Source organism: Amblyomma mixtum, chromosome 1 (genome assembly GCF_055824585.1).
Source record: "Amblyomma mixtum isolate Tamu chromosome 1, ASM5582458v1, whole genome shotgun sequence".
Taxonomy (NCBI): Eukaryota; Metazoa; Arthropoda; class Arachnida; order Ixodida; family Ixodidae; genus Amblyomma; species Amblyomma mixtum.
The window spans coordinates 66,579,689-66,592,125 of NC_143012.1; the positions used below are offsets into that span (position 1 = coordinate 66,579,689).

The 12,437-nt window shown below is 51.5% G+C and overlaps 1 protein-coding gene across 1 annotated transcript in view; it reads right to left on the reverse strand.

Moving 5' to 3' along the window:
• The window catches only part of LOC149366580 (uncharacterized), a 62,784-nt gene that overhangs the window by 47,555 nt on the left and 2,792 nt on the right, over positions 1-12,437 (reverse strand). The window contains exons 4-6 of the mRNA XM_089571389.1: positions 6,317-6,451; positions 3,150-3,395; positions 501-655 (exon numbers count right to left, since the gene is read on the reverse strand). Coding sequence (XP_089427515.1) covers positions 501-655; positions 3,150-3,395; positions 6,317-6,451 — 536 coding nt within the window. The remainder of the gene's footprint in view (positions 1-500; positions 656-3,149; positions 3,396-6,316; positions 6,452-12,437) is intronic.

Genomic DNA, 12,437 nt, shown 5'->3' on the forward strand with positions numbered 1-12,437 from the left:
CCCAGAATCGCGCGGTGCGTGTCTTATATTGAGATTAGTGTAACCACTCTAGTATTGTGTCACTAATATCTCAAGCTAACCTCCCTTGCCTTCGAATCTCGCCGAACGATGAATAGACTTTGCCTTTATAATAAATTCTAAAAATTATAACCTGAGAACTTCCGTTATATCCCCAGCCAACCATCATTCATGCCGTATTAGCCACCCGAGATTCGCGCATCTACCACGTGCATCCACCTCTGCCCGTTATTCATTCTTCAGGCTAATTGGCAGAGTGTAGAACAACTTACAAACGGAAACTGCGCCCCATAATGCCCCTGGCCGCTTAGAGGCATCACTCCAAGAAGTAAAAACTTAACACTGATGCAAGCCCGCCTCTGATGTCATGGCCTCGAAGCAGAAATAGAGTGCAGTTATACGCCGCAGACTAAATAAAACACTAGCGACAATTCGCGCAGCAAAACAGGAAAAAGGCCGATGAATCAGGGTCGTTTACTTACATGGCATCGACAACGCAGATGACCTGCCTGTACTGGGGCTTATTTGTGCTGGAGGTGGTAGCGGGGGGCTCGGGCGGCATTGTTAGACTTTCAGATGAAATACCCACAAATTCGCATTTAGGAATTCCCATCTCGTCCTCGTTGTAAGCGTCTTCCTGCAGTGCGAAAATTGATGCACCAACAATAAGCACACAGTAAGAAGCTCTCGCGCAAAAAGTGCACCCTATATATGCACAAATTTCTTTACTGAGCCGTTCAGGCTGCTACACCTTCCTACTTGATCTGGCATATTCACGTTATGGTGCCATAAGCAACGCTGTAATAATTGCCGCACGATCCTCCAATATTAGATTTAAAGCAAACAACACTGGCCTCTGACGATTAGCTGCGATACTCTCGGGCATTAAGTTGCAATCCTTACTGCGTTGAACTCCCCTGAAAATTTTGTTGGTCGCTGCAAGAAAAATAGTTTCGTTTTCCCAAACTGACACAGGAAGCCGCGCTGCGTACTATTGGTGCGCTCCTCATGGCCTAAGTGCTATGTACGAGTTCATCAACATCATAAGCCTGACTACGCCCACTGCAGGGCAAATGAATCTCCCACGTCTCTATAAGCCTCTGGGCGCCGGCGATCGCTGGCGTAGCGTCGGTGGCGTTGTCTGAAGGTTGGCTCCGCCGCATGCCAGACGTGGGAGGAAGAAGACGAATTCGATCGCGCAGGCGGGCCGGTCGACGTGTTGTATGGTGGGCGATGTGCTGATGAGGAAAAAACATGTAGCGGCGGGATACAGGTGAGCGTGGTGCTGGCCTGAAGAACCGCAGTGGATGCAGCCAGGATTTTGACCAGCTCCGCAAGGAGTGCCGGGCCCATGGGACGCTCCTTGAGGACCCCGAGTTCCCCTGTAAGGGCAGCTCAGTCTGGGGCAACAAAGACCCCAAGTTCCCCCAATCACGTGGCTACGACCACCGGATGTGTGTCACTCTCTAATGCTTTGAGGATGGAGCATCAAGGTTTGACGTCGTACAAGGAAGTGTGGGAACTGTTAGATGGCTGCCTCTGCCGCAAACCTGACGCTGAGCGATGAGCTCTTCTATCACGTGGTGCCCGAGGAGCAGTCCTTCAACCAGGACTATGCCGGGATCTTCCACTTCCGCAACTGGAAGGCCAATTGACCGGTGGATGAACAAAGCTAGTTGTCGCCGAATAACAAGAAAAGCGTAAGGGAAATGATTCCATTTTTTAAATGCGTTTCGTTAATCAACTGAAACACTAATTATTCCACGGCTAAAAGTTAAGTTATTGGAAGGAAGAAGACAGAGCAACCATATGCCACCGTTGTTATCGGAAACGACGACCTCAGAATTTTGAGTACGGTGCTCTATCAACTTCGCTTGCCGGCTGCTGTCTAATCTTCGACTATCGGGGGTACATAAGTTTACAACTGATCCAACCTTGAGAGTGTTAATCAGCGCCACCCACGCCTATAAACGGCGGACGTAGTACGTCCCGAGTTCCCGCTGGTGTGACGCGGAACGTCATCAAACGGCGAAGGTTGAAGCTGTGTGAGAACCCTCTTATGCTTCCTATGGCATCAAGGCTGCCAGAACCGAGGCCCTCGGTTCTGGACTGGAGTTGTATGGGCTGTACTTGTCGGTATGTTTCCTTCAAAATGGAGCGCCTCTGATGTATTCGAAATTAACCTGAGTTACTGGGCAACGGTTTCTAGAGAGTTTCCTCAAGATATGCCCTGAAGGTTCCACATACTGTTAGCATACAGCAGATCACAGTGTGGTACCGCAACAAGGAGGTTCCACAATGAGTGCCTTATGCTTTGTAATAAACGCGCCGCTACACAAAAAAATCACTTTATACTATCATGGATCCTGCGCCTTTTCCTTATATAACACCACCGAGACGCAGGGCTACAGAACAAGCAACCCACTGTATAATTCTGCTGCTAAAGAGAATCGGGGACCGCATGTTCCTATAGCTCATTTGGTTTTCATTTTACTTGATCGCCCGCTTATTGGCCGTTTTTCCGGGGGACGTAGGTCGTAATGGTTGATGTCCCTTTGGTCACGGCAGAAACGCACCCCTGAGGCCGTTTAATACCTAAACGCTTTCAAGCCTCCGCTGTACTGACAGACTAGCACCGACGACTGACTAAACACGACGACACATTTTACATGCGATTTCTCTGGGGCGGTGCTCAGAGGAGACAGAGCCGTTGAACCTTGAGACGCGTTGCCTAGCAACCACCGCAGCTGGTGGAAGCCGTGCTCTCGCCGCGCCATCTGGCATGACGTCACACCGCGCACCTCGCCGCGGAGCCGCCGCCGCCGTTTGGCATGACGTCACACCGCTTGCCTCTTCGTTGTGCTCGCTTTCGCTACGTATGTGACTGCCAATTTTTCTGAGGCATTTCCGTTTAGGGAAATAAACTAAGCTTTGGTTTACAGACGAATTAGTAAAGCATAGTCCCTGCAACAAGGCCGCTCTGGAAGAGCTGGCAGTAGGGAGTCTAGGGAGGCAAGGACAAAAAGCGTTCCAAAACACAGCCCTGCCTTGATTTCTGCTTCAGTTTGTGCTTGTTTGATGATCCCCTGGTGACCAAAGGGAACCTCAAGACGGTTGTCATGGCTTCTTACCAGAGGGATCATGGGAGCTGGCGATTTGCGAGGCGTCACTATGGCCCAGGGGTCACTGGACTCGGACTCGTTGTCGGGTTTCTCCTGCGGGAAGATGTGTCCCTTCTGGCCCATCAGGAGGAGAACGATGGGCAGCACCACCACTATGGAAAACACGACACCGCCCAGCCATATGTTGTACCAGGTGCACCACCACCACCAGCCCTCAGCCTCTTCCACATCAGCGCCGTCATCTTCCTCCAGGAGCTGGAACAAACGCAGCGTTGATGACACGGGGTGCCACCAACCAGAGTATCGGTAATGACTGCAGGGTACAGCTAAGAGGACGTACCAACAGCCTCGATTGTCCGTTCTCTTCAATAAACGATGCACTTTTTAAAGACGCCGTTAAGATTCGAAACGGGCGAGAATTTTTGCGCCAGCTATGAACGAATTATTGCAGTGCTTTGGAATATAAATTTGGGGAGAGGACAGAAGTTTAGGTTGGACGTCACCAGAAGCGTAGTCGGAAAGGGGGGGGAGGGGTGTTTCGGTGTCAGAACACCCCCCCCCCCCCACCCGAAATTTTCTGCGCATAGTATCCCCTTTTTTTCAGCCTTTTTTCGCACATGTTATTTTACAGCGCATGGATGTATCAAAAATGCAAAAACGAAAATAAGAGTGTCGGCTTGTTTGCAAAAATGGTTCGTGTTCCAAAACCAGATGGCGCCACTGAGTTGAAGTTGCAGTTGTGTCTCCGTTTACACACGCTGAACTAAATGTGCCAACGTAAGAGTGTAAATTCCCGTAAAATGCAAAATGTCTAAGACATTCTTTGGGCGCAGGCTCTTTTTTATTTTTTTCTACCGTCGGCGTAAACATCCCCAAAAAATGTTCCTGGCTACGCCACTGGATGTCACGGTCTCTTCACAAGACGTATTTGCTGGCTCTGTTGACAGTATTACAGCCACGTTTTCTTGTTGCCTCCAGCTGTGCTGTGACGTGTAATTAGCGTAAAACTGTACGTCAGCCGAAAAATACAAACATCTTGTCGCTTTTTCTGTTAAGCTCCTGAGTCCAATAAACTGAGTAATGACAGGCCGGACATTCCAAACACAAACTTATTAAAGTCGCAAACGAAAGGCAGAAATAAATTAGTTTATATGGATCAAGAGCATTTGCAATCACACAGCTCTGAACACAATGCGAGCGGTAAACTTATAACTCAGGCCGCGGTAACATTTTTGAAGGCGTAAAAAAAAAACCGCGTGCATGCGTCGGGCTTAAAAATTACGCCCGTGAGAGTCGTTTGCAGTGTCTAATGATGATGCTGAGATCGACCACATTAATAAAAAGGCAGAGTGCAAGGATAATAAAGTGGTCCAAGGTGACTGAAAACTTGATTGAAGTTGGCGTGAGGTAATCTAGGCCACAGTCCTTATCAGAACAAAAGCAGCTAGCCCATGACGGGCAGAACAGAAAAAAAGGACATCCGCAACACAATTGGGAAAATGAATCGGCATGTACAGCCCCAAGTCAAAGCTTAACAAACACCTGGGGCAGGATAATATGCAGCTGTTAACACTAACGTGGTAGACCACAGATTACCCGCCCTCGAATGGTATGCATAGAGTTGGTATGTTTGTCAACTTACGAAGAGAGACTGAAGGTGTACAGCGCACCAATCCTTCATCTCCTTAAAGAGCCGCTGACCAGCATTGTATAGTTTAAACTAAAAAAGCGCAGCGCATGAAATGTGCCTCGGTGAAAGCCTGCAAAATACTGGAGCCATGGTTGCCCCGAAGAACGGCGAAAATTCATATCAAAGCACTTCCGGACTTCCTTTCGCTAGGCCTACGATCTCGTCGGTAGCTACTCAAAGTGATGGAAAAAAAATTCGCTGTGGCGTAGCTTGGTTAAGCCCGGTAATTGCGAAAGTAGTATCCGTACCTACGCCATGGTACAGCTGGTAGTGTAGCTGGTGGTGGTGCTTGTGGTTAGACTTGTGGTGATGCATCGGATATATAATCCAATCCAAACCAATCCAATCCCATCCAATCTAATCCAATCCAATCCAATCGAATTAAATCCACTCCAATCCAATGTAATCTACTCTAATGTAATCTAATCTAATCCAATCCAATTCAATCCACTACAATCCAATGTAATCTACTGCAATGTAATCTAATCTAATATAATCCAATCCAATCTAATTCAATCTAATGCAATCAAGGTCAAATGAAAGTCAATGGGTCACCGCCGCGGCACGATGGTGGTCACCGCCGCGGCACGGCAAAGGCTGTCGTGAAAGTGCAAGTAGTATTGCTTTCGCAATACTACTCGAATGCGATGGCTGTAACTCCAGTGTTACTCTTCTTTATGAATAATTTAAGAACCAACTCCACGGGCCCTTTTCGGCGCGCGTCTTGCGCGCTTGGGCGCCCGCGCGCCGGCGAGAGGAAGTCTGCGCATGCGCGACGCGTCGGCCGCCGCCGAGCGCGTCCACGACGGCCGCTATGTGGTTCTTGGTTGGTGAAGAATAGGTCGTGCAGTGCTTGCTGGTTGTCTCCTCTTGGGGTCACGATCGCTGCACTGCACTGGGTTGGGGACGGGAGGAATAGATGATAGGGTAGAAGACGGGCACGGAGACGAGACGGACGCGGGTCGTGTCGCGAGAGAAGTCCGGATCCGAGTAAACCAGATATTCGGCGCGCACGTAACTCGCGGCAGCGCGCGAGCTATTTCCGGCGCGCCAGCATCGACCAATCAGTGAGCGCTCTGCTTCTGTGTCTTCCAGAGCGGGTCTTCCAAGCGTTACCTGCAGCGCTTGACTGGACGCATACTCGCGCCATAGGCTTGGAGCTGTGCACCGCTTTTATTTTGCGCCTTGGGGCGCGGCGCTCAGCGCGCAAGCGCGCATGGGGTGTAGTACGCAGAAGTGTCTATGGAGCCGGGCCTTTACTCTCACACGTTCCCCGGCCCATGCCTCACCCCACAGCGGAGTAACACATTTTCGACCAGAGCATCATCAAGAGTCATTTAAAATAAACAGCCCACCAATCCTTCATGAAAACATTCGCTGACGGTTCAAAGCCGAAGGCGCCGCTGGATGCCGTAGTGCAACAAAAAAAAAAACGTGCTTCGGTTGTCCCCATCACAAGTGCCCCCCGGCAAAGACGTCAGCCTACCGACTCGCTCTCCAAGTCCCTCGTATGCACGCTCAGCGGTGTGTCGTAAGGCTGTACGTAAGAGGTCGACTCGGAGTGGCTGGGCGCCTGGCTGTGGGCAGCATCCCTGGACGGCTGCGGATTCCTCCTCTCCACCTGCGCGGTAAAGTCCGGAGAAAGAGCACACTATGTAGGAGAGCTGGAGTGTGACACTTCCTGATTCAGATAGTGGAATGATTCTGTAGCGATGGCAGCCACGTGACGATAAAGTGGCATCCGGGGGTGCGTCTGTCAACATCAACCTGTCTACGACCATTGCATGTGACATGGAGTGCATAGTGGCGCAGTTGGAATATTATGATTCCAGAATCAGAAGTGGAGAAGTCTGGCGAGAGAAAGGGGCATGCTATCGCACCTCGTCCCCTTCAATCCAATTCACCACCCCTAAATTTTCCGTCTACCTCTTGCCTCCCTGCATTCCCTGCGTGGATGAGGTGTTCTCCGAAGGAAAAGGTGAAGCGTAAGTGCATTCAAAGATGGCGGTAGGATAGGGCGTCGGCGTTGCATCGTTCTAATAAAACTAATACGCAATAGTACGTCGAAGAGTTGCCACGAGCTGCGCTGCTAGCGTATCAGCCACTCCAGATAGCGCTTATACTAGATGACGCATGTAGGTAACCGGCAAAGAAGCATAGGGAAATGAGGATAAGGCTGATAGGAAAGAACGAATTAAATTGAAAGCAAGAAAAATAGGTAAAGTTCTTTCTTTAAGTGTTACAGGACTGGATAATTATTTGTGTAATCAATATAGATTCTTAAATTTTACCAACTTACGATTGCAGAGGGATTCCTACCTACGAATTCCCGTCACGTTGTTACGTTTCGCCTTGGGGGTGGTGGTGAAAACATTAAAAGGGGACAGGAGGTATGTTTGGATCAGCCCTTAAGGGACTGATACTTACAAACACAAGGTGGAGGTTCCTAGTATGGGACCCCAGTGGTGGTGGCCGCCGCCCGGGCGCGCCCGACTAAGTCTACCATATGGTGTGGGCATGCCAATTTAATCCCTTACTTGACCCCATTCCCAACCCCTCGGAGGAGCAGTGGGATGGTGGTGGTGGAAAACATTTATTTACACATGCACTACTGGAGGTATTGCATGAGCTGACCCAGAGGGGGCCAGCCCTTACAAGTACTAGGTGGAGGTCCCTAGTTCGGGACCCCAGTGGCGTCGGCCGCCGCCCGGGCTCGCGCGACCAAGGCCCGTTGGGCCTGCAGGTCAGAGCAGCCGAGCAGGGTCGCCTCCCAGTCCTCCCGGGTTGGGTTGGGGTGAGGGGGGATAGCAGGGTTGGAGGGGCAGGCCCACACCATATGGTAAATGTCCGAAGATTTCTCCGCACAGTGCGGACAGCTGCCCGAGAAAGTAAGGATCGAAGTGTTTGAGAGCTGCCGGGCACAGCAAAGTATTGGTATACAGGCGAAGCAAAAGCCGCTCCTCCGCCTTTGAGAGACCTTTACACGGGCGGAGATAAAGACCATGGCCAGATTGATAATGTAAAACAATGTCTTTAAAGGAGTAAGCGGGAGTGAATTCGAGTTCCTGATCGTCGGGGTCGGAGGGGAATGTCCGGTGAGAGAGCGCGCGGGCGGCGGCGTCAGCTGCCTCATTTCCCTCAAGGCCCATGTGAGCAGGAGCCCAAACGATACGCCGGTGCGCGGGGTCCCCGGTGTAGACGCCGTTTTGGAGAATGCGGTAGGCTAGATATGGTACCCAGACCTGCTCGACGTTCCCGACATGCCCCTCGCGAGTCGGAAATAATTGTTTTTGAATTGGAATCAGATGCAGCTATTCTGCATCTATTCTGCTATTCTGCTCAGCGATGATCCTGACCGTCAGCACTGGCTGGTGGGGAGGGCCAGCGCAGCAGCAGCAGCCAGTGGACTACCGGACTAGGCGGCCCACCCACATGTTCTGAAAATACTGAATAAATAAAGATGTTTTCAATCAATCAATCAATGTTGGGCCTGCAAGTCGTGGCAGCCGAGCAAGATCGCCTCCCAGTCCTCCAGGGTTGGGTTGGGGATGGGGGGAATAGCCGGGTTGGAGGGACACCGTGTGATAGGTGGCAGAAGACACCGCACTACAGTGCAGGCAGCTGCCGTTAAAGGAGGGGTCAAAAAATTTGTTAGAGGCTTAGCTTCGTTAAGCCCGGTAAGTAGCGAAAGCAGTAGCCCTGGCTGCGCCTGGTTTGCCTGGTGGTGTGTCTTGGTAGTGCTCTTAGTAAAGCTTATTTATGAAAGTTTTGCCCATTTGTTTTACATGGCATTATACTCACCACACGAGGGCCCCCACGTGCTGGGAGATTTATGCGTTCCTCGTTCGCCGAAACGAGCGGCTGACGCTAACGGATGACTGTCTAGAAGCTTCCCTCTTCTTTCACTCCCACTTCCTCCCTTCCTGTACGGTGTGGTTCGGGGGTCCACCGAGATGACAGAGAATTTCCTTTCCTCAAAAAGCGTTGCATTCAGAGGGCAAGGCATCACGCCGTACGGGTGGTGGCGTTCCTCCCTTCCTGTGGTTCGGGTGTCCACCGAAATGACAAAGAATTACTGCGCCATGCCTTTACCCTTTGAACGCACCGCTTTTTGAGGAAAGAAAATGGCGCAGTAATTCTCTGTCATCTCGGTGGACACCTGAACCGCGCGCGGCAGGAGCGGGAGAGTTAGGCCGCGCTTGGCAGCTGCGGCCTCGTTACGCGACGGCGCAAGTTGGAGCCCCGCTCTTCCAGCTGTGACGTCAGACCGCTAAGCGCGCCGCGCGTGGCAGGAGCAGGAGTTAGGCCGCGCTTGGTAGCTACCGGCCTCGCTACGCGACGGGCTGAAAGTGCAAGCAGTATTGCTTTCGCAATAAAATGTTTTAGTGCTGCCGGGCACAGAAATGTATTGGTGAGAAGGCGGAGAAGGAGCCGCGCGTCCGCCTTCTTCAGGCCTTTACATGGGCCAGGGTAAAGGCGATGAATGTCTTGATAATAGGTTGTAATATCTTTGAAGATATAGATCGGATTAGGATCGGGTTCCTGATCGGGTGGGGAGGAGAAAACAGCCCAGTGAGAGAGCGCGCGGGCGGCTGCGTCTGTTGCCTCGTTTCCTGCCAACCGCTGATGAGCAGGGACCCATATAAGGTAACGGTGTGGGGGGTCCGTATCCCGTATGCAGTTTTGATAGATTCGAAAGGCTAGGAAGGGAGTGTAGAATTGTTCGACGTTCCGACAGGCCCCTCGCGAGTCGGTGATTATGTGTTTTGAATCGGAATGTGAGGCCGCGAGAGCAATCAAGACCTCTTCTGTTTGTGTTGCACTACGGGCTCTGAAGGTGAGGCCGTTAACTGTGTTGCTGTTGTGAACTACCGCGACCGTGTACCATCCCCCGTGGTGAGGACCGGAGGCGTCCACGTAGTATAATACACCTTTCTAGCCATAATGTCGGGCTAGCGCTTCCGCTCGTGCCAGGCGCCGACCGTTATGGTCTTCGTGTGACATGTTGGCTAGAAGAGGCCGCACGTGGAAGGCACGTCTCCACAGTTCTGGGATGTGAAGCCTGTCTTCCATGGGAGTCGAGTGTTGGATATGGAGACGGGCAAGAAGGCGGCGACCCGACTCCGTTAGCGAGAAGCGCGTGTACTGGTTTGTAAGGTGCGCCTCCCGGAGCTCCCGGAAAGTATTCACCACCCCAAGGGCCATAAGCCGGCGGTTTGTAGTAGTGACGGGGAGGTCAAGGGCACGCTTAATAATTTTGCGAAGGATGACCTCAAGCGCATCCTCCCCTTGTTTCCATAGGTGGCGATGAGTCGAATAGAAAATTCGACTGGTTACAAAGGCGTTTGCCAGCCGCAAGGCATCCTTATTTCGTAACCCCCCGCGTTTGTTGCAAACCCGGCGGACTATGCGGCCCACCTGGTCCCCCACCTTTCGGAGTATGGCCAATGTAGTGTCTGGCCGTCTGTGTTTGTGGATGTAGAGTCCGAGTACCCGTATCTCAACACTTTCGCGTATGGGACCACTCCCAAGAGAAAGAGATATTTTAGTTGTGCACTTTTGTGAGTGGCTTAGGTGCACAAATTCAGATTTTTAAGGGGAACATTGAAGACCGCAGCGGCGGGCGTAGCGGTCCACTATCGTCGCCGCTGTTTGCAGGCTGGTTTCAATGTCACCTGTGCTGCCCTGCGTGGCCCACAGAGTGATGTCATCAGCGTACAGGGCGTGCTGCACGCCGGCGACACCACTCAGCTGTGCCGGCAGGTGCATCATGGCCAGATTGAAGAGCAGCGGGGAAAGTACTGCGCCTTGGGGGGTTACCCGCGTGCCGAGTAGATAAGGACCATGCTCTCTACCTTGGATTTGGATGTGGGATTGACGATCTATTAAAAATTGGCTTATGTACCGGAATGTGTTGAGGCCACAGTCGGTCAGGCTAATGTTAGTATGACCTCGTGTGTTACATTGTAAAATGCCCTTTTAAGATCCAAGGCGAGTACTACCCGGTCATTATGGGGGCATTCGAGGGGGTCTAGGACTTCCCGATTAAGTAGCAGGAGGACATCCTGTGCGGATCTGTGTGGGCGGATTCCGAACGGGGTGCTCGCAAAGATATGTTTGCTTTCAAGATATCCAGGTAACCGATCCCGCACCATTGTCTCCATTAGTTTGCCCACACATGAGGTGAGAGAGATGGGGCGGAGGTTATCTGTGTCAATTGGTTTTCCTGCTTTAGGAATAAAAGTGACCAGAGCCGTTTACCAGTCGATTGGCAAGGGGGTGTCCCCGCGCCAAATTACGTTCCGCCTTCGTCGTGAGGAAAAAAAACGGCGCTGCTGCAGCGGAACGCCGACTTGCCACGAAAGACACGTTGGGTCAACGCCTGGATTACCCGCGGAAACAGCGCCCGTCTGCCAGGAAGTCTTCAGCGAGCGTCTCCGCTACACGAGGTGCGAACGCACGTCCGAACGCATGAAATGCGCGGGAACGCCGCTCGAGGACATTCCAGCGTCTGCGCGACATGGTTGGCATCTTTCTCCCTCTCCCAACACGTGACGGGGGCGTGTTCCCTAAGGAGAGAGTGTGTGATGGGTGTGACAGTGAACTTCCTTCCTCGGCAGGCCCGGCCCCCATATAGGGAACCTAAAGAAAGAAAAAACTCTGCAGCGAGTACGGCCGAGGGGCGGGTCTCACCTTCAGGCGTTTCACCATTGAGCGTCTCGCCACAAGCTCCTTTGTACATAATGTAAATTTAGTTGTATAATGTTTTCCTTCTTGTCTTTCCCGCATCCTCGTCTCCGACCTCCTTCATTCCCTCTCCGGCCCGACCATGCTACCTGATCATTAACGTGCAGTGCTCTACAAGCCGCATGTGCACCTTCTGGTGGAAACGACTATGCAATAAATTTTAAGGCGGAAGCATTTAATGCCTCATCGTTGTAAGCAGGAGTTGTCGACAGAAATGTCACGCTTTTCAATTGGTCAAAACGGTCGTCAAGTCAAAGTGCGCGAATTTCAAACGGGGCCAATTGTACTTTGCCTAGTAACCATGCAACCAATTAAAGGGATCGTATAGTGATGCTCCAAATAAGTGGGAATGGGTTTACTTAATTGCTTAATTTACCCAATCAACCTAATTAACCTTGCTAATCAGGCCAGGCAAACAAATAAAACTGAGTAGGAAATTAGTCGAGTTCGGGAATCGAACCCCGGTCTCCGGAGTGCGAGAGGAGCATGCTACCACTCCGCCATGCCAGCTCGAAGGTTTGGAATGAACAAAGGCGCGTCTAATGAATAGGGTGTCTTCGTTCACTCCCATCTTCCTCCCTGCCCGTTACGGCAAGGTTCAGGTGTCCACCGAGATATGCGAGACAGATACATTTCCTTTCCTCAAAAACCAATTTACGACGAGCAAGGCGTAGAACCGAACGGGCGATGGCGTTCTGTGTACTCCCTAGCAGCGTTGCAAGACGCTGTCGCGTTCCACGAGGCGAAGCTTAACATCTCAACCACACATCAGTGACACAAGAAGCAACACTGCGCTTAAGGCTTTCGCCTCACCGCACTTTAGGTCAACTAAGTGCCCCCTGAGTTTTTTAGAGTAATTT